The 21,419-nt window shown below is 49.3% G+C and overlaps 2 protein-coding genes across 3 annotated transcripts in view; one reads left to right on the top strand and one right to left on the bottom strand.

Annotated features, from left to right (window-relative positions):
* Txnl4b (thioredoxin like 4B) overlaps positions 1-2,734 on the bottom strand; it is a 12,220-nt gene extending 9,486 nt beyond the window's left edge. For both annotated transcript variants that reach the window (XM_031341374.1, XM_031341375.1), the window contains exon 1: positions 2,365-2,734. The gene's annotated coding sequence lies outside the window, so the exon portion shown is untranslated. The remainder of the gene's footprint in view (positions 1-2,364) is intronic.
* A 20-nt stretch (positions 2,735-2,754) lies between these two features.
* On the top strand, positions 2,755-20,049 carry Dhx38 (DEAH-box helicase 38). Its single transcript, XM_031341372.1, has 27 exons — positions 2,755-2,907; positions 5,518-5,857; positions 6,179-6,366; positions 6,961-7,065; positions 7,737-7,884; positions 7,992-8,110; positions 8,262-8,338; positions 8,773-8,928; positions 9,382-9,543; positions 9,731-9,838; positions 10,162-10,274; positions 11,424-11,561; positions 11,900-12,086; positions 12,241-12,426; positions 12,640-12,780; positions 13,063-13,173; positions 13,265-13,381; positions 13,545-13,652; positions 14,030-14,142; positions 14,754-14,962; positions 15,056-15,210; positions 15,559-15,714; positions 15,808-15,942; positions 16,055-16,180; positions 16,624-16,719; positions 18,359-18,480; positions 19,642-20,049. The coding sequence occupies exons 2-27, from the start codon at positions 5,535-5,537 to the stop codon at positions 19,724-19,726; spliced, it is 3,684 nt and encodes a 1,227-aa protein (XP_031197232.1). The 5' UTR covers positions 2,755-2,907; positions 5,518-5,534; the 3' UTR covers positions 19,727-20,049.
* The last annotated feature ends 1,370 nt before the right edge of the window (positions 20,050-21,419 follow it).

The raw sequence follows: 21,419 nt of genomic DNA, 5'->3' as shown, positions 1-21,419 counted from the left end.
AAAAAAAAGAAAGAAAAGAAAATTACAAACACCTTTCTAAACAACCACACCTTCTACTTTCGCCCTCACTTGGGCCCTCCCAACACTCCTCAGTTTTAGAAAAAGCACCTCCCCTCCCATAATGGTTGCAAATAAAAGGCAACCTCCCCCCCAAAAAAACCCCAAAAACTGCTAGTCTAGCTCCTAATTTTTGGCAAGTCATTTCCTATTTGAAAAATCCAATGGTTGAGGATGAGTTACTCTGAATTTAGTTTCAAGGCTTGTTGATGCTATGAAATGTGATTTCCTTTTTCCCCTTCATCAAAAATTATATTTCAGTAAAGTGCTGCCTGGCAAGTGTGAGGACCCAGTTTGATCCCTGGAATCCATCTAAAAAGAAGCCTGGCATGAGAGAGTGTCCTTACGAACTCAGTGCACTTGGGCAGATCCTTGGGATTTGATGGCCAGTCAGCCTAGCCTATTCAGGGAGTTGCTGGGCAATCTGAGACCTCGTCTCAAACAATGCAAAACAAAACAAACACCAAACCCAAAGTGGACAGCACCCAAGGTGTAACACCTGAGGTTGTCTTTGGTGTACAAAAGTGCATGGACAGGTGTACATACACACAAGTACATACAATGCAACTACATTTGCACATACATGACAATTCACACACAAGATATGAATAAAAGTTATACAAGAAATGAAATTGTTCCAGCTATAGGCCACAATTTATTTTAATAGTTTTATGTGCATGTCTTGCCTGCATATATGTCAGATTCCCTGGGACTGGAGTTATATAGATAGATATGAGGTGCCATGTGGGTGCTGGGAACTGAATCCCTGGTCATCTGGAAGAGCAGTTAGTGGTCTTAACCTCTGAGCCATCTCTCTAGCTGGTAGGTCACACTTTAAAAAGGGAAGCTGACTTCTAGGAGGGATTTCATCAACTGTGAGTACAGAACAAAGTAGTGATGAAAGAGAAACACAAAGAGAATCTGGATCCATCTTACCATTAGAATTCAAATAAGCAAATCCTGTGCTAGTAATAAAGAGGAAGGGGGAGTGTGTGGTCAACAGAGAGGGTCTATGTGGTACAGGACAGAAGTTGGAAGGAGTGGGAAACTGACACCATATCCAAGACAATGTTCACATGAAGTTTTAAATGGAGAGTCATAAAAATTATGAACACTAAAATACATTTGGAAAGCCAAGTTTTGCAAGTAGTCAAAGAATAGCAAGTTAAAATGCAGATTTAAGAAATGTATTAAGTCAGGCCAGGCATGGTGGCGCACGCCTTTAGTCCCAGCACTTGGGAGGCAGAGGCAGGCGGATTTCTGAGTTCGAGGCCAGCCTGGTCTACAGAGTGAGCTCCAGGACAGCTAGGGCTATACAGAGAAACCCTGTCTTGAAAAACCCACAAAACAAAACAAAACAAAGAAATGTATTAAGTCTACAAACATTAAGTGAGACAGTAACACTCAGAATGGAGAGAGAGCAAAGCCATGCCTGTTTTGTTTGAATTTGCAGACAAAAGCTCTTTGGAAAGAAAACTGGCCTCCTCTTTACACAACAGCTCTACTTTTGAGACTATGAACATAGACACAAAGACTTATGTTCACAGGCTGTTCAACACATTCATCATGGCAAAAACTGCCAACAACCTAAATGTCCGTCACCAGGGCACTGATAATAGTAGTCCTGCGATCTATCTTTTACAACCACTGAGAAAAAGTTCTGAAGCAGTATGTAGTCTGATTCTTCTTTTTTTTTGTAGAAACTTTTTTAAAGACTTATTTTATTTATTTTATGTATATGAGTACTGTAGCTGTCTTCAGGCACACCAGAAGAGGGCATTGGATCCCATTACAGATTGTTGTGAACCACAATGTGGTTGCTGGGAATTGAACTCAGGACTTCTGGAAGAGCAGCTGGTGTTCTTAACCGCTGAGCCATCTCTCCAATTCCCTTTTTGTAGAAACTTAATGTATAATACCTTCATAGGAAAATGGAAATAAGCATCCCAAGATATCATCAAAGGACATTTTGAACATAAACTTATTTTCCAACGGTCTCTCTTAGTACCCCAGCTGGCCTCAAACTTGTGGCAATCTTTATGCCTAAACCTCACAACCGCTGGGATTATAGGCGTCTGTCACTACGCCAGGCAGACGACTTTAATTTACGTCAGGGCCGACGTCTACAAAACATCCTGCGCATGTGTTTGACAAGATGCTGGTGGTTGAGTTACTCCTGGTTCACAGGAACCAGGGAGGATACTTCAAACTACGTGTCAGCAGCCCAGGCTCCTCCACCGGTTTGCTAAGGCACAACTGCCTCTTTCCTCAGTGCCACCGCGGGAAAGCACCTCAACCCCAACTAACCTGGGCTGTTCCTTAGAAATGCTTCCTCCGACTTGAAAGCCTCACAAGCGGAAGTGAGGAACACGGACGCAGAAAATGAACGTGCCACCGCGCGCCCCAGTCAATAGCCCGGTAAGTCGATAACGTTATTTTAGTTCCCTTTCACTTTGCACCGGCCCAACTGGGAGTTACGTCATTTCCGCCCTTAGTAAATATGGCTGACCCCGTTGTGTCCTCTCTCGCACACCCACAGGCCAGAGGCGGGGTGTTAACTCTTACGCCAAGCGCGATTGGTCGCCAGGAGTCTCTGAGCCCAGAGGAAGACACTGAGGCTCGGAAGGCCTGTTCTCGTTGCTGCACTCTGGCGTCCCGGAACTCTCAATTTGTGGGCTGCTCTCGATGGTCTGTTTGGACGGATAGAGGGCCCCGCGCAGGGCATCATGGGACAATGATGGCCGCTTTCAAACTGCGGAATTTGCCTCTCTGAGACCATCTGATTTAGCGGTGGCCGCGCTGGCGCCCCCAGATCAGGGACAGAAGGCCTTGAGAGTCGTGCTTGGTGAGGTGAGTGTCTCTTTCTCTTTCCAGATCCGTCCTTCGGCAGCCATGGCTGCTCCGGCGGTCGGTGTCGGCTCGCGGCGGCTTATGTTTGGGCCCTTAATTTCAGAGTTCCTGTAGTCCTTGTTACCCAAGTTTCTCTATTCAGTTGAGCAGTCCTGTGTCCATTTAGCCTTCTCCGGACTTTGTCCTTATTTTGGTCACATCCCGGTGTTTGGGCACGGTCCTACGAAGATCCAAGGACCCTCCCTGTGCCCTTATTTAGGACGGCACTCGAACCTGTTACCGGGTAGCTGGAGAGCTTGGGTAGGGCTTCTGGCTCCTTCCTCCTTTCTTACAGAAGGGTCTCCACTAGATCGGGCGGATAGTCTATAAGTAGAATTTTAACCCCAAGAGGCCAGGGAGTTTGTTTTTCCTTTATCGGTTTTGTTGAGAGTAGCAAGTGGCTTAAAGACACACGCAGTAAGCAATTGCTGACCTGAGAAGTCCATTGCGGCTTCTTTGCCACTGATCTTTCTCCATAGTCTGGCCGTGGAACTCATTATTTGCTATTTTGAGCGGCCAATTAAGTCCTTCCTTGATCTGTGTTGTGAATAACCTTCATGTCCAGAGAAATGTTTGACTTTTTGTTCCCTTTTAATAAGTTATATTTAATCAGATCTTTACTTTGCCATTTGTTGGGCTATAGCAGTTAACAAGACAGGACAGGATCCTCTGCTGGTATACCAATGCCATTTTAGTACATACATCATTGACCAGGTAACTGCTGAGAGCCTGAGTAGTTCAGCCTTCATGTCAAGATTTCTTCATATGCATAGGGATGCAACTTTGTTTTTCTCTTCTACCTCATGAAGCTCTTGCTTCTTCATCCACAATGTGTTGCTGCACCCCATGGTAGAGCTGTGCGTGTTAATTAGAACACGGCAAAAGAAGTGTAGATTTGAAAGGCATAGTTCTCATGCTTTATCAACTTAATTGGAATGAGAATAGTTAACTACGGGTCCAGCATAGATTCATGCTTATAAGTGGGTGGTGTTAGGTAAAGATGAATATGACATCATCTGGGAAATCTTACAGTAGTCTCTGAAACACATCCTGAAATGCTGTTTCCTGCCGTTTCTCGGAAGTAATTTTGGGGAACACAGATTGTTATTCAGGAGATTTTTTTTTGCCTGCTGTGTATGCTTTTGTTTTTCTTTTCCCACAAACCACTACTGATCCACAACAAAAGTCAGCATATATACAGACTATGGCTGGTGAAATCACGTGCTGACTTCTCTGCTCTATGGAGCTTGTGACTTAAAGGGGATAGGGTGGGTGAGTAGGGGAATGCATATCAAAAACCAGGAATAGAACTAGTCACGAGACAGGAGTAAAAGACCAAGGATGCAACAATCACATCAGCGTGCCAGCGTTTCATTCTCACAGTGTTTCTGTGGGTTGTAGAAAGCAGAAGGGATTTCTGTTTCCCAGAGAGAGAACTAAGGACTAACCGAGGCAGCTGCTTACTGTGGCAGAAATGGAAAGTGCCAAGAGCCTGGAGTCAATCAGTCAGTCAGTTAGTTAGTTAGTTAATTTGTTTGTTTCTTTCATGTCTCACTAGAGAAGGGGCATGCACTGCCGAGGTCATATGAAAAAGGCAAGCATGTTTGACTGGTGTTTGGAGGCAGGGAGCTAATGGGGACTCCTAGAGGTGATTATTTTGGCCTGTAAGTGGGACAAAGTGTATTCTGTAAAAGAGTGAGATTACAGGAGAATAAATTAGATAATGGGTAGGCGAACACACTGGGAGAGAGCAAGCAAGAGAAAGAGAGAATGAATATGAATGAATGAATACTTCACTAACTAGCCCAGCAAGTATGAAACTCACTACTAGGTAGCCCAGGCTAGCTTCCCACTTGCCATCCTCTGGATCATCTGCCTCCCACATGCTAAGATTACAGGTATATGTCATGTCCAGCTCAAGAACCTGGATTTTAATCGGGGGTTTCGGACTTAAATCCAGTTCCCTGTATACTTTTCTTTATAAATGTCTTTATATATTATATTCTGGTAAGAAGCCCTTAGTGATGTTTATTCTTATCTAGATGATACCTTCTTGGTCCCAGTGTTTGGTCTGTGTCTGTGTGTCTCTGTGCCTTTTGGATATGTTGGGGAGGATTGTCAATGGTTTTGTGAGAAACTTTTCACAAGTAGCAAGAGAGGCTAGAGAGATGGCTCAGTTGGTGAAGTGCTTTCTTACAAGTATAAGGACTTGATTTTAGATCCCCAGAACCCATAGAGAAGTCATGAGTAGAGGGGCAGATGTGCTAAAGAGGCAGAGTCAGGCAGACCCCAGGAGCTTCCTGGTCAGCCATCTTGGCCACATTCATTCCCAGTTCAGTGAGAGACTGTTAAAACGTAAGTAAGGGAGCAGTTGAGAAAAATACCTGACATTGGCCTTTGGCTTTGTGTGCACCTGCATGACAACACACATATGTGCACACTAGCTAGCAGAAGATGTTTTGGGCTCAGTATATGGAGGTGGGGATAGCCACTTAAATGTACTCGTTATTCTGGGATACAGTAGAGCTGAGTTTTCTTATGTCCAGTTCTAATGGTTTGCCTTCCTTGCAGAGAAATAAGAGCCTGTGATGGAGGACACTGGTGAGGATGCCTCCATCCATCGCTTGGAAGGCACCAATTTGGACTCTCAGGTTGGTGGTCTTATTTGCAAGACCAAAAGTGCAGCCAGCGAGCAGCATGTCTTCAAAGCCCCTGCTCCCCGTCCTTCATTGCTGAGACTGGACTTACTGGCGTCCCTGAAACGGAGGGAGCGAGAGGAGAAGGATGATGGGGAGGACAAGAAAAAGTCCAGAGTCTCTTCTTACAAAGACTGGGAGGAGAGTAAGGACGACCAGAAGGATGCTGAGGAGGAGGGCGACGAGCAGGCTGGCCGGAGCAGCCGGAGAGACAGGTGAGGAAAGAGGGTAACAACTGGTCATCAGAAAATACTAGCCTAGATTTACCTCAGTTCCTGTTGAACACCTAAGAGCTTTATGGTTTTATTGTGATTCCATAATACTGGAGGCAGGTAGGAATTGGTAATGATTTGTGTGGAAGGCAGCTAGGAAGTGGATGATGGAGTTTAGTTTAAGTGCTTGGGTTCTAGCCATGTGCAGGCCTTCAGCACCAGGAAGATGGAGTGGAGAGGACATGTTGTTTGTTAGCATGGCTGGAGGTAGAGGGAAATGTTTTCTTCCATGGAGAGGCCTTTCTTCACTGATCTCCATTTCAGGCATTACCGGTCTGCTCGGGTAGAGACTCCATCCCACCCCGGGGGTGTGAGTGAAGAGTTTTGGGAACGCAGTAGGCAGAGAGAGCGGGATCGGAGGGAGCACGGGGTCTATGCCTCATCTAAAGAAGAAAAGGATCGGAAGAAGGAGAAATCCCGGGATCGAGACTATGACCGCAGGAGAGACAGAGGTAAAGTGCCTGGTGCCCCTCCTGGGGTCCATTAGCATTGAAGCAGCAAGCCTTTCTTTTCCTGTCAGAAGAACTTTTATAGTAATACTCATTAACTGGACAACTTGGTTTGCATATGTGTGCCCTGGTGGTTTTGACCCTTTGAGACTAGGATTAGGAAGAAGTTTAGGATACCTCGCTTGTAGTACAGCCGCTTTGCTTGAATGTATGGTTCTTGTTTTATTGTGAAAACTGGTGAGAAAGGAAATGATGGGTAATCTATTGAAGAAACCACTGTCTACCCTAGCTGTGATGTGGGGAGAGGACAGGGCTGTGGGACAAAGCGAGGCAGAGTCCAGCACTGGCCTCGCTCAGAATCAGGTCTGCTTATACACAGAACTCCATGGCGGGCATGTAACTGTTCACTTTTGGTTCTTATTGGGAAGTAGCTATTGTGTGAGTTTGACCCTTTCTGTCCATTGAGGTGTGAGTGTGTGAGTCTCAGCATGGATCATGAGCAAGTGTGAGTGGGGAGGCCTGGGTTTTCTGCCCAGTGCACGGGGTGTGTGGGAGCATGAGTGCATGGTGTTAAGCCCTGTGTGACTCTTACAACAGATGAGCGGGACAGAAGTAGGCACAGCAGCAGATCAGAACGAGATGGAGGCTCAGAGCGCAGCAGTAGAAGAAATGAACCTGAGAGTCCACGACATCGGCCGAAAGGTATTCTCGACTGTCCTCTGCGGCAGCTGGTAAGGGCTCAGCTGCTTGAAAGGCAGAATGAGAGAGAGGTAGTCAGCTGTGCTCCCAGGCAGGGAGTCGTAAGTCCCAATTCTAAGGTGTGGTGGATCAAGTAGGATTTATTGAAAGGAAACTGTTGGTTTTAAGATGAAGAAGTTGTGGAGAGAAATTGATTCTTTCAGTGTTGTTTTAAACAGTGAAAGCTGGACTACTAAGTTCAGTCTCTTTAAACATTGTCAGCAGGGTCTTGTCTGTAACAAGTAAGTACAGGGTTATGAAACAGGAATAAGCTGTGGCTGTCCAGTTGGTTCACCTGCTGAAGACACTTGCTGCCAAGCCTTTTGATCTGAGTTGGTTTACCAGGATCCACATGATGGAAGGAGAACCAACTCCTTAGAATTGTCATCTGATCTCTACATGCATGCTGTGACACATGCATACATACAAACACACACAGTTAGATAAATAGAGGTAATTAAGAATAAGTTGGGAAAGTAGTTATTGTGACTTATGCCTATAATCCCAGTGCATTGGAAGCTGAGGCAGGAGGATTTTAAGTCTGAGGCCAGTGTCAGCTACATAGAGACATGCTGTCTAAAGTCATGTTTCATTACTTGGATATTTATTTACTGTGGATGTCTCTGTGGCCCCAGATGCGGCCACCCCTTCAAGGTCCACCTGGGAGGAGGAGGACAGTGGCTATGGCTCTTCAAGGCGCTCTCAGTGGGAAACACCCTCCCCAACACCTTCCTATCGGGACTCTGAGCGGAGTCATCGGCCGTCCACTCGAGATCGAGACAGGTGATGGGTGCATGGGACAGCCAGTAGTAGAGGGACATGGGAAGGGAGTGTTGTGGCTGCTGGGGACACAGTTCGCCTCAGTGACAACTGATTTTGATGGTTCCCAGGTCTGTGAGGAGCAAGTCCTCAGATGACACACCTCTGCCGACCCCCTCCTATAAGTACAACGAATGGGCTGATGATAGAAGACACTTGGGGTCCACCCCACGTCTGTCAAGGGGCCGAGGTAAGGCCTGAGTGGGCAGGAGGCAGAAAAACAGTTTGGCTGGTCCAGGTTAGTCTGAGCAGAGGCTGCACTCAAGCGGCTGTGCAGCTTTGCAGCCCCCGTTGTCAGCTGGAGTTGTATGGACTGACCCTTGCCATCTGCTTTCCTTCAGGAAGACGTGAGGATGGCGAAGAAGGGATTTCATTTGACACAGAGGAGGAGCGGCAGCAATGGGAGGATGACCAGAGGGTAAAGGCGACATCTTTGAGGGGCTGGACAGGAGGTGGTGGACAGGGTGAAAGGTGTTAGAGCCAAGGGCTCTGAGGGGCCCTCCAGCAGGACTAGGGTTTGAGGAAGGTGGTTAATGCTGTTCAGAGCCCTGGAACCTTTTGAGAGATCCAGGCTTCACAGGGAAGCTTTGATACTGATGCGGCCAGTCAGACTTGTCTCCGGCTGTGGGTGTCTCTGTGTGGAAAGTGTAAGAAGTGTGGCTCAGCAGCTTGCCATGTGAATTCAAAGCTGTGTAAAGTCTCCTCTTGCCCTTCTCCAGATCTCTTGTACTGATCACGAAGGTTCTTCTGGAGTTCTTGCACTCTTACTAGATCCGTCTTGCTTCTCTTTGGCTGCATGTCCCCATGAGTGTGACCTGCCCTTTGTTCTCATGTTTTGTCTCATTTCTGCAGCAAGCAGACCGGGACTGGTACATGATGGACGAGGGTTACGATGAGTTCCACAACCCTCTGGCTTACTCGTCTGAGGACTATGTGAGGCGGCGGGAGCAGCACCTGCACAAACAGAAACAGAAGCGCATTTCAGCACAGCGCAGGCAGATCAATGAGGTGAGGCCTCAGCAGAGGCGGGCACAAGCTTAGAGCAGAGGTGGGGTGTGTGGGAGGAGTCTCAGTGTGCCAGGCAATGACACAACATAGTGGCTGTTTACAGACAGGACCAAGTCACATATGCCTCTGTAGGACAGGAGCGTGAATGGGAGTGGGAAGCTTTGGGTAGCTTAGGAAACCTGGCTCCTGCTTCTCTCTCATGCACTACACTGTATGGGCCTGTGGGGGAGTGTTATAGTGATACTGCCCTGGGTGTGTGGTTTGTGTCTGGGGTAGGGCTGCTGCCCAGCTGCTTGTCCCAAACAAGGTACCACAAGACCTCAGCTCCAGTGACTTCTGTTTAGGGAGCTGCAGGGTGCAGAGTCCCATTATGATTCTGTAGACTTGCTTGTTGACCTTTCAGGATCACCTTTTAGCTGCAGGCTAAATGTGGATCTCCTTGTGTCCCCACAGGATAATGAGCGTTGGGAGACTAACCGAATGCTCACCAGTGGAGTGGTCCATCGGCTGGAGGTGGACGAGGACTTTGAAGAGGACAATGCAGCCAAGGTGCATCTGATGGTGCACAACCTGGTGCCTCCCTTTCTGGATGGACGCATCGTTTTCACCAAGCAGGTAAGGCCTCTGTGGCCAGAGACGGGCAGGTTAGAAAGTGCTGAAGGAGGGAGGGGAAGAGGATTGGGACAGTCTCGTGTCGATGCCAGAGGATAGTGCCTGTTCACTAGGGGCCCATGTACAGCAGGCTCTCTGGTTGGCTTGAGTGACCAGTGAGGAATTTCTCTTCCTCCCCTGCTTCCTGCAGCCAGAGCCTGTGATCCCAGTGAAGGATGCCACCTCAGACCTGGCCATTATTGCTCGGAAAGGCAGCCAGACAGTCCGCAAGCACAGGGAACAGAAGGAACGGAGAAAGGTTGGTGTTGTGCTGAGGTCCTTGGGGGCTCGTTTTTACTCCTGTGGAAAATGTCAAGACTGCATACAGTGACTCCCATTGGCAGCCAGAGGACATACTTGCATGGATCAAGAGGCAGCCAAGGACTGAACTGTGTTCTACTCTACTTAGTTAGGCAACCATGGGGTCTGGTGTCGGGCGCTGGAGATGTGTGGCTTGGTGCTGCCAGTGCCTTGTGGGAATTTACTGTCTGCTGGATAAAGCCTGCCCTCCATTGGAATTGCCTCCACGGCCTCCCGTCTTGCCAGAGGATGGAGTGACTTAACTCTTGTTTTCATCTTCAGGCTCAGCACAAACACTGGGAACTGGCAGGGACCAAACTAGGAGACATAATGGGTGTCAAGAAAGAAGAGGAGCCGGATAAAGCTATGACAGAAGATGGGAAAGTGGACTACAGGTGTGCAGTCTTGGCCAGTAGCGAGTTGGCTCCCAAGGTCGTGGCTTGTGACAGAATCTTTGCTGCATTCTGTTCCCTTCCTGAGTCCTGTCTTCTGACTTTAGCCTCCCCCCCCCCCCCCCCCCCCCCCCAGGCTCAGGGAGGTTAAGGAATTTGCTTCGGGGCACCCAGCTAGGAAATGGTGGTCCAGGCAGGGTTTCTTTCCTTGGTCAGATTTCAGCACATCACAGAAGGAGGGCTAGCTTCACAGGCCTTTTAGGGCTCTCTGTTTGGCAGTATCTCTGTTCATGGGCTTTGATGCAGCCGTTCTGTCACTGCTTGTTGGAGTCCCTGCATTGGCTAGGTACTACACGCAAAGGTCTCTCCCACTGTGCATTCTCTGATGATGTTGTGTCCTATGGAATTGTTGTCTTGAGCTAGTAGTACCTCTGTGTAAAGTTTCCCAAATACAAGGTTGGTATTGCTGGAGTCCCTTAGGTTTCAGTTGTCAGGGGGACTGAGTGAAATTAGAAATAGACACTTGAAGGAGCTTAGGGCAGATCTGAGGAAGTAAAGAACACTGAGAGGGAAGGTGGGTGGAAGGGTCTTGGGATGTGTGTGCGTGTGTCAGACACTGATACATGATTGTTACATAGAAACAAGGCAAATATAAATGAGCTGTTCTCATAGTTCTTTGGAAACGAGGCCTTTGCACTCTGTAGCCCTATTAAGGGAGGGAGGAATTCAAATCTATGTCCTGTACTGTGTAGCCAGAGCTTGGGAGACCCCTCTGGCTGTTTGAGCCCTTGAAGTCTGGTAATAAAATTGCCTGGTATCTTCTTTCTAAATCGGTACCTGCTGGTTAATTTCAGCCCTTCTTCTGGCCACACTTTGTTTACATAGGCGGTCTGCCCGCTTGGGAGTCTGCTGTCTGATCCCTGTGCAGCTGTTTGATCAGGGCTCTGGACTGTGTGTTATGGATGATGGAGTCTTGTGTGATATCTGCTCCCTAGGCCCATTTAGATACAGTCTTGGATGCTTTGGTGTCCGGGAGGTTGACTGCTTCTTGTCACAGTTGTTCACATTCTTGGGAGCAAGAAGAGGGGCAGCTAATTTCGGCCCAAGGGACAGTGTGGGAGGTCATGCGTGTTTCTGTGTTTCTTTTCCCAGGACGGAGCAGAAGTTTGCAGATCACATGAAGGAGAAAAGCGAGGCCAGCAGTGAGTTTGCACAGAAGAAGTCGATCCTGGAGCAGAGGCAATACCTGCCCATATTCGCTGTGCAGCAGGAGCTTCTCACCATCATCAGGTAATGACCCCGGCCCTGTGGCCCGGTGCCCTCTGTCCCATCTCCTATTTGTGCATGCGTTTAATGGGGAAGGGAAGTACTTTTCCCCTAATGGGTTGGCTGAGTGTATGCTTCGTGCAATAAGAACCTGCATGTAGGTTCACCTTGACTGTGTCCCTGGCATTTCCTGTGGAAGTGCCATAAGATGCTGGTTTCTGGTGAAATCCTCTCTGGTCAAGCATGCTACTTGGAGAGCTAGGCTTTGCCAGAGGCAGTGAGACTTAAGGCTTCTCAGGGAGTTGTGTCAGACTTGGCTTTCCAATTAGGCTGCTCAGTACCTTGCTTGCTCTTCCCTGTAGAGACAACAGCATTGTGATCGTGGTCGGGGAGACAGGGAGCGGCAAGACCACTCAGCTGACCCAGTACTTGCATGAAGATGGTTACACTGACTATGGGATGATCGGGTGTACCCAGCCCCGGCGTGTGGCTGCCATGTCAGTGGCCAAGAGAGTCAGTGAAGAGATGGGGGGAAACCTTGGTGAAGAGGTGAGTGGGCATGAGGTCTGAGCCATGTAGCCTTTTCCTGATTATTCCTTTGGCCATTTGTGCTGGAGGCTGTGGTCTGCTTAAGCCTGACGCCTGTCTGTGAGGGCAAACAGTAAGTAGTAGCCATTTTGTGAGCTCTGTCTCTGACCCCCAGGTGGGTTATGCCATTCGCTTTGAGGACTGCACTTCTGAAAACACCTTGATCAAATACATGACGGATGGGATCCTACTCCGTGAGTCCCTCCGGGAGGCTGACCTGGACCACTACAGCGCCATCATCATGGATGAGGCCCATGAGCGCTCCCTCAACACCGACGTGCTCTTTGGGCTGCTCCGGGAGGTAAGGCTGAGGGGTCTATTCCTTGTGGGGCTTAGGTGCCCTGGGGTAGTCCTCCTAGGCAGCCCCGCTGCTGTCTCCATGCTAAGCTGAGTGAATGCTGGGTCGTGCTGCAGTTCCGCTGCTCAGTCAGACAAAGCTGCCAGTGGTATCTGTGGTAATGAGCTGAGCCTGAGGGCCCAAGCTCACAGGGCCCCCGTTGTCCTCTTCTCTTAGGTTGTGGCTCGACGCTCAGACCTGAAGCTCATTGTCACATCAGCTACTATGGATGCAGAAAAATTTGCTGCCTTCTTTGGGAACGTACCCATCTTCCACATCCCTGGGCGGACTTTTCCTGTTGACATCCTCTTCAGCAAGGTACAGAGGCCTCTGCCCACTGACATTCTCTGGTGAAAAGTCGGCTGGAGGAGGGGTACAGAGTTGGTGAAGATCTAGTGGCATGAGGTAAATGGGGCAGGGCAGCTGCATCTCCAGAGCTCAGGTGGACATAGAGCTGGGTCTGAGGAAGGATTTGAGTCCTTGTTTCTGAAGTAAGGAGCCTGGGGATACCAGCTCTAATTGCAGCTCAGACAGGATGAAGCTGTGTGTCCTCTGGGGGCTGCTGACCTATGGTGCCCTTGTTCCCTCTGCTGTGTTCAGACCCCACAGGAAGATTACGTGGAGGCTGCGGTGAAGCAGTCCTTGCAAGTACACCTGTCTGGGGCCCCTGGGGACATCCTCATCTTTATGCCTGGCCAAGAGGACATTGAGGTGCGTGCTTTGGTCACCACTGGGATGGATGGGAACCCTCCACACGAGGGCTTGGGGCTCTGGAGTCTCATGACTCCTTCCTGTGCTGTAGGTGACGTCTGACCAGATCGTAGAGCACCTGGAGGAGCTGGAGAACGCGCCTGCCCTGGCAGTGCTGCCTATCTACTCCCAGCTGCCGTCTGACCTTCAGGCCAAAATCTTCCAGAAGGTGCGCTGCTTCCATCTGCGTGTCTCTTGGTGTCCCTCAAAGGGGCAAGAAGGGGGACATTTCTTTCCTAGAAGAGCAGGCATGAAGCGGGGCTTTTCTTGCCTGTTCAGTCTTTTCCCTCCCCCAAACTTACCTTTCCTCCTGATGTCCTGATTGGTGCTAGGCTCCAGATGGCGTGCGGAAGTGCATCGTTGCTACCAACATTGCTGAGACGTCTCTGACTGTTGATGGCATCATGTTTGTTATCGACTCTGGCTACTGCAAGTTAAAGGTGAGGGGTGATACAGGAGGCAGGCTTCTGAGGCCCAAAGTGCACTCAGCATAGAGACACTCTTTTAGTGCATGAGAGTGGCGGAGGTATTAAGCTAACATTCAGTGAGCACTGACCTTTTCACGCGTTTGGTTCAGCCTGTCCTTGCAGTAGCTTGATGGTATAGATGGCTCAGGTAGCTCTGTAGTGGTCACAGGGCTGGTATTGATGGAGAGACCTCTGAGACTTTCTTGAGTCTCCTGGTTCTAAATTGACAATCAACAACGTTGCTTATCACATCCTCTGTGGTGAAGAGTAACTGGGTTTGCCTTTGTCTCAGGACTCCGTTCCTATCTCCTCACTCCGTCCTTAATCAGCTCTTTTGTGTCCCCCACTAGGTCTTCAACCCCAGGATTGGCATGGATGCTCTGCAGATTTACCCCATTAGCCAGGCCAATGCCAACCAGAGGTCAGGGAGAGCTGGCAGGACGGGCCCAGGTCAGTGTTTCAGGTAGGAGCCCTGTGCTAGCCTGCTTCTTAGAGCAGTGCTGGGACTACTGCCCAGAGCCAGGTGGGGGTTTTGGGAGGGGGGAGGGGCTTGTCTGGTGCTGCTGAGGGCTGCCTCTTGGTGCTGATGAGGGGAAGTCGTCTTCAGGGAGCTCTGAGCTCGAGGCAGTTCTGTAGGGAGGGACCTCAGTATAGCAGCAAGGACGGCAGGTTGCCCTCCACAGGGTGGGCTTGAGTAAAACGTGATGCCTTTTTACTTGCCCAATTATTTTTCCTCCTGTCTTTATGATTTAAAATAGAATGCATTTGTCAGAAATTCAGAAATGATACAGATGTTAAGACAGTAAAACCTTGCTGTAATTCTAGTCTCAGGTGCTTTGGCTCCCACAGGCACTAGGAGACTGCAGCAGAAGAGCCAAGGTTAGAAGAAAGGGGCTAAGCAGATAAGTGGGTGGGTCACGACCCTGCTTGTAGGATTTGTTGGCTGGTTGGTGAGACTAGAGTAATTTCTGCTGACATTCTGCTGGGTGGTCCCTGAGTGTAGCTAATCCACATGAGAGGCTGGCAGGCCAGCACAGGGCAGGTGCAGCTCAGTCATTGGCTCCTCCCTGGCAGACTCTACACACAGAGCGCTTACAAGAATGAGCTGCTGACCACCACTGTGCCGGAGATCCAGAGAACCAACCTTGCCAATGTGGTACTGCTGCTCAAGTCCCTGGGAGTGCAGGACCTGCTGCAGTTCCACTTCATGGACCCGCCCCCAGAGGACAACATGCTCAACTCCATGTACCAGCTCTGGATCCTCGGGGCCCTGGACAACACAGGTGTGTGGCTGTGACCTGGGGGGCCTCAAGTGACTGGCATCTCTTCCCTTTGTCCATTGTTGACTGCAGTTTTGGCTTTTCTCTCCCTCCCAGGTGGTCTTACTTCCACTGGGCGGCTGATGGTGGAGTTCCCACTGGACCCGGCTCTCTCCAAGATGCTCATCGTGTCTTGTGATATGGGCTGCAGCTCCGAGATCCTGCTCATCGTCTCTATGCTCTCGGTGCCTGCCATCTTCTACAGGCCCAAGGTAGGGAGGCAGTGTGGTGTCACTTGCCCAGGGGGCTCTGGGGAACATTGGTGGGGAAGTAGGTCTGTCCTCTCTGTCATGGGATGGGGGTGGAGATTCTGTCTTTGCTGTCTTCTCATAGGCTGGTTAGTGGGAGGTCGGAAGGCTGGGTCAGTGGTCCTTGTAGTGTTTTGGACTATCTTTGATCTTGTAGTATGGTTCTGCCTGAGACCTAATATTTTAGCTTATTTTGTTATAAATTATTTTTATTCTATGTTGTTAGGCATATTGATATGAGCAGGCATAGTGTGAGAGGCTCTATGGGTTTGGCCTCCCCGGGCCTGTTAAAAGTCCCTGTTCTTTTCCTAGGGCAGAGAGGAGGAGAGTGATCAAATCCGGGAGAAGTTTGCTGTCCCTGAAAGTGATCACCTGACCTACCTGAATGTCTACCTACAGTGGAAGAACAACAATTACTCCACCATCTGGTGCAATGACCATTTCATCCACGCCAAGGCCATGCGGAAGGTGGGGTGGCAGCCCAGAGGGGTGCAGTCCTGAGAAGGGGTGGTGTGGTGGGAGGAGGAGGGTTCCATCCTGTTTTGCCTGTGTCATCTTTAGGTTCGGGAGGTACGGGCCCAGCTCAAGGATATCATGGTGCAGCAGCGGATGAGCCTGGCCTCTTGTGGTACTGACTGGGACATTGTCAGGAAGTGTATCTGTGCTGCCTACTTTCACCAGGCAGCCAAACTCAAGGTGAGCCCGGAGCCACAGAGCTTTTTCCTAACTCCTATGTAAAGGCAGTTTACATAGCAGTCTGCCTACTTTCTCAAGACCATATTGGTGATGTGGCTGTTTTCTTCTCTAGGGGATTGGGGAGTATGTGAACATCCGCACAGGGATGCCCTGCCACTTACATCCCACCAGCTCCCTCTTCGGAATGGGTTACACCCCTGACTACATTGTGTATCATGAGCTGGTCATGACCACCAAGGTGAGTCTTACCCAAGGAGTTCCCATATCAGGGCCCACTGGCTGGAGCCAGGCCTTTGCATCCTTCTACTGCCTTGTACAGATCTCTGGAGACTTGAGGCGCCAGTTTTAACTGCAGGGCTTTTGAGGCTGCTTTTCAGCTTGGGGTTCCTGTGGGGATTATCCAGTTAACAAAAAAGAGAACTGCAGCCTCAGCCAGAGGACTGCCCCCTGCTGGCTGTGGGCAGGAGCAGCCCCTGCTAGAGCCATTCCTGTTGGATATTGAGGGCCGTCTACTCAGGGGAATGTGGGTGGAGAAGCGATGGCAATTCTAGTGTCCCTTAGTGTAGTGACATTTCCCAGCCTTACAGGAGGACCCTGCCCATATGGCTCCTTATCGTGACATCATGTGGGGAGGGACATATCTCCCTGGTGACCTCTACCTTTTTGCCTTTGTGCCCACAGGAGTACATGCAGTGTGTGACCGCCGTGGATGGAGAGTGGCTGGCGGAGCTGGGCCCCATGTTTTACAGTGTGAAACAGGCAGGCAAGTCTCGGCAGGTAAGGAGCTGGTGCTTCTGGGGAGATGCTCTTTGCCTGTGGAGATTGTCTGTTCACCTGTGTGGAAGGCTTGCCATTGTCTAATTCCCTATTCTCTCCAAATGTAAAAGTTGTCTGGCGTCCTGCGCTCCTCCAGTTGGTGGGTTGGCTGGGCCTTTTTCACTCTTTAAACTTAATTGAAAACTTCAAACTTCATAAACTAGACAGTACTCTAAGGAAGCCACTGTAATTAACTCTTACTCTCTGTAGTTGACATCAGTTGTTTCTGTTTATTCTTTACCCACTTCCCATGTATTCCTTGTCCTCCCAGAGCATTTTAACTTGTGCCTCCCCAGATCGTTATTTTATCCTTAAGTACTTGATGAAGGGTAGGACTTATTTCGACAACATGGCCTCTGTGCCAGTGTCGCTCCTAATAGTTAATCTTCCGTGTCACCGGAGTCTCTAGTTCTTATCCAGAGTTTCCCATTTATCTCTGAGATAACATCTCACAATTGATTTACTTGAATTAGGATGGGATGTTGCCGTGGTGGCTGTGTGTGTTAATACCTTTGTTCCAGGACAGGACCTGCTTTCTGTCTTTATGACACTGATTTACTGGGGCAGTTGTCATCTGTCCTATGGGATATTCCACAGCACGCACTTGGCTGAGTACTTCCTTTAGCACTGGCTAACTTGTGTCTCTGTCACATATACTTCAGTAACTAAAGGCCTGGGTGGGTCTGTTCAGCTGTGCTTCGAGGATGTGTGCACATGGTCGCAGTTGAGATGATTGATGCTCAGATAGATGCTCAGACACATTTGTGGTCCTGGTGGTGTCGGGGATTTGGTGTCTACTAATGAGTGACACTTTGCTCTGTTATTGAGGGATGTGAAATGTGGCTCTGTTTTGTATTCCCACTTTTTCACATGCTTCTCTCCACACTGGGACAAACACACAGTCTTCATGTTTTCTCTGTACCTCCTGGCATGGTCGTGGCTTGATTAGAAAAACGTGTGTCCTGGGCTGTGACTGTAGCTCAGTAGTAAACCACTGGCGTGTGTTCAGTCTCCACTACTGCCAGGAGAAAAATGTGAAACCTTGACTTGAGGTTGCCTGGACAGTTCTTGGGGTTGGGGAGGCTCTGTAGGTAAGATGCTTACTGTGTAAGCATGGTGACCAAAGTTCAAATCCCCAGCACCCATATAAAAAAGCTGGGAATGGCCATGCATGTCTATTACCCCATACTGGGGGTCAGACACAGGTGAGTCCTGGAGGCCTAACCTTCAGCTTGGCTGAAAGTGAGCCTAGGTGAACTTCAGCTTTAGTGAGAGCCCTGTTTCCAGGAATAAGGTGAAGAACCAGCCTACCCCTGGCTTGTGCATGGCCTCATCTACTCACACATGTGTGTACATAGTCATACACACACACACACACACACGTGTCAGTACTTCCTGGCTTCAGTGGAGTACTTAGAGGTGACTGGCTCAGACCAGCTTGTCCAGTATCTATCTTGAATATTTTACAAACTGTCTTGAGCTGCATAAGGAACGATGCCCTTGGTGCTGGATCGTAGAGCTACACAGGCCTGGGTTCCTAGAGCTGGTCCCGAGCACAACTGTATAGCCTCTGAAGCCAGTCTCATCTGCCTTTCTCTAGGAGAATCGTCGTCGGGCTAAAGAGGAGGCCTCTGCCATGGAAGAGGAGATGGCCCTGGCTGAGGAGCAGCTGCGTGCCCGGCGGCAGGAGCAGGAGAAGCGCAGCCCGCTGGGCAGTGTCAGGTGAGGCCAGGCAGGTACTGGGTAGGGGTAAGAAAAATTGTCAGTTTAAATCGGAAATTGGTGCAGAGGGTGGCGTTGTGCCAGCTGGTCACATGTGGAGGCGGTCGATAGACAACTTGGAGTCGTCTTTTAGATTTAGGGCCCGAAGTGGGCTGAGGCTTGGTGTGGTTGTTGCAGTTTTATTGTCGGGCAAGGGGGTTGGGAAAAATGCCAGGCAGAGGAAAGCCTCGGGCTTCTGCACCTGTGCTTGTGTGCAGCAGGGAGTCAGACTGAATGTGACAATGAGGGCATAGGCCTCAGGGGCTGCTCTCTCCACACACCACCAGCAAGTCTCTGCTTTAGATTTGGGGATTCCCACAGACTTGCTCTGGTTTCTGGTTAGATTCAGGCACTGAGGACAGAGTTCAGTTGATAATTCTTATTACTGAAAAAGAACTGGAATCAGCCAGAGCAAGAGATGTGTAGAAGGAGGTGTCCTAAATGCAAAGATTCCTTTGTTCCTGGGCTATTACCCTGGCACATTGGTTTATGTTAGTATACATTCACAGGTTTTGATAGTCAGGCACAGTCCAGTGAGCTTGTAGTTTTAACTGAGTTCAATGGCATTGGTGTGGATGGCTGGATCATTGCCGAGGTTGTTGAACATAGCCTCTGGTCCTCTTCCTTACCCTGCTGCCCTCCATGGGTTAGGCTGATAGCACATGGCTCAGAGCATAGCTCTCAGCGTGTGACCAGTCTGTTTGGCCAGGACATCCAGCTCCAACTCACTCAAGGTGACCATGAGCTGTCAGGAGTGTTCTTTTTGAGTAGCAGAGATGACCTGATCATTTGGCTAATTCCTCCAGGAACTGGGGACAAAGGCAAATGCTGTGCTTTGTCACACAGTTGGAGTAGAGACCTAATTATCTAGGGGCCACAAAAGGATTTGTTTAAAAAATCCACTGTGGACGTCCCTTAACAGATGTCAGAGGGGTTGACTTCCTTTACTAGTCTCCTTGGAGGTAGGGAGCTAGGGAGGTAGCGTGTGCTGCAGATGAGGTCCTTCAGCCTTGAAGCTGCTGTGTATTGTGTCAGAAACAGCCAGGCTTCGAGGCCTTTGGCTCTGTGGGCTCCTGCTCAGGGAGAAGCATTGTTCCTACCTACCTCTTTCTGTGTGTCCAGGTCCACAAAGATCTATACTCCAGGACGGAAAGAGCAGGGGGAGCCCATGACGCCTCGCCGCACGCCAGCCCGCTTTGGACTGTGAGCTGAGGCCGTCCCAGGAGAGGATGGCGGCCTGGTACTAAGTTCTCGGCTCTCCAGCCTGTGTTCCCTAAGGACAAGGACAAAAGTCTTCATCCTGATGCAGGGCCCAGCAGAAGCCTAGTGCAGGGTGAATTTGAAGCTGCTTGAGCAGCAGGAGGTGGCTGGACCATCGAACCCGCTTAACCTGCCCCAGGACGCTTGGTGACGAGTGCTTCGCTGGGACTGAAACTTTTTTTAATCCTTGTGTAAAAAAACGAGATTGAGGCAGAGAAATGTGTAATTTGGCCATCACACAGGGTTTGGAATAAATATATTATTTGTACATGTGATTGTACTTTAAATCTCCTTTATCTTTTATGGCTCTCATCCCTGCAATAGAGACAGGAGAGGCAGGGCCCTTCTCTGTGTCCTTGGTTCTAGCTCTTTCTAGAACTTTAGCTCTCTGGGTGCCGTTTATGTGGGCATGAGTGTGTGTATACACGTTCGGGTGCTTTTGTGTGTGTGTGTGTATGCGTGTGCACATGGCACGTGGTAGGGACCAGAGGGTGCCTGTAGATATCTTCTCATTTTTTGAGATAATTTCTCCTCATTGAACCTGGAATTCAATTTTGCCAGACTGGCTGTGGAGCAAACTGCAGGGATCCACCTATGTCTACCCCTCCTACACAGAGACTCCAGGTATAAGATACCATGCCTGGCTTTTTTCCTGGGTGCTAGGGATCTCAACTTGGTTCTTCATTCTCATGTAGTAAGCACTTCAGTGACTAAGCCACCTTATTAGCCTCTAGGCTGGGCTTTCTAGGGGAAGTGTTGACTGGGATCCAGCTGAGGTGTGGTGGTAGACGATGGTGATGCCTTGTGACTTACGTAATGGGAGGGAGGGGAGCAGGGGCTCTTTAGCCTTCTCGGGGATAGGGCGTTGCAGGGTGGGGCGGGGGGGGGAAGCTTCTTTAAGACATGTATGCTGTCTAGATGCGTACTTGAGGAACCTAACCTTGGCCCTGGGTGAGAAGGCTAGGGGAGGGTATCTAGATGGCCCAGAGAAGATGGCTAGGTAGGGGGCCAGTTTATAGGTTCAGGCTTAGCATACAGTGGACCTGGAAGAATGAGATTCTGATTGATAGTTTATGACTAATGAGCAGAGATCGTGATCAAAAACTCCTTTACATGCTCCTCTGGATGAGAAAAACGGGATATATGAAAGCTATGGGTCTGCTGCTACTTAATTTAAAAGTAAGGAACACACCTAGCTGAGGACACAGGTACCACGAGATGCATGGCCCACCTCCTGCTCCTGGGTCTGCCCAGCGGTGACTTGGTGTTAAAGCATCTGCCTGAGATTTACTCTATACCTGCCTCTAACAGGGGTTTCGGATGATTACAGATACTTCCTGTTCAGGGCAGTCTTACCACCACTTCTTTCTCAGCTTCCTCTGGTGAACACCGATTCTGATTCTCTTTCTAGTGGATGGAAACATTTCTAAAAACATTCTGTGGTCGGGGCTGGAGAGATGGCTCAGCGGGTAAGAACACTGACTGCTCTTCCAGAGGTCCTTAGTTCAAATCCCAGCAACCACATGGTGGCTCACAACCATCTGTAATGAGATCCAATGCCCTCTTTTGGGGTGTCTGAAGATAGCTACAGTGTACTCATAAATAAAAAAAAAAAATCTGTTTAAAAAAAAAAAAATTCT

Source organism: Mastomys coucha, unplaced genomic scaffold, assembly GCF_008632895.1.
Source record: "Mastomys coucha isolate ucsf_1 unplaced genomic scaffold, UCSF_Mcou_1 pScaffold22, whole genome shotgun sequence".
In the NCBI taxonomy this organism is placed as follows: domain Eukaryota; kingdom Metazoa; phylum Chordata; class Mammalia; order Rodentia; family Muridae; genus Mastomys; species Mastomys coucha.
Note: the sequence above shows the minus strand (reverse complement) of the source record. Positions and strands in the feature narration are given on the sequence as shown.

Excerpts from the sequence above, each read along its gene's own strand:
- Dhx38 (XM_031341372.1), top strand. The coding sequence starts at position 5,535 with ATGGAGGACACTGGTGAGGATGCCTCCATCCATCGCTTGGAAGGCACC. Across the intron at positions 8,929-9,381 it reads AGCGCAGGCAGATCAATGAG|GATAATGAGCGTTGGGAGAC; the intron begins GTGAGGCCTCAG and ends GTGTCCCCACAG. Across the intron at positions 18,481-19,641 it reads AGCCCGCTGGGCAGTGTCAG|GTCCACAAAGATCTATACTC; the intron begins GTGAGGCCAGGC and ends CTGTGTGTCCAG.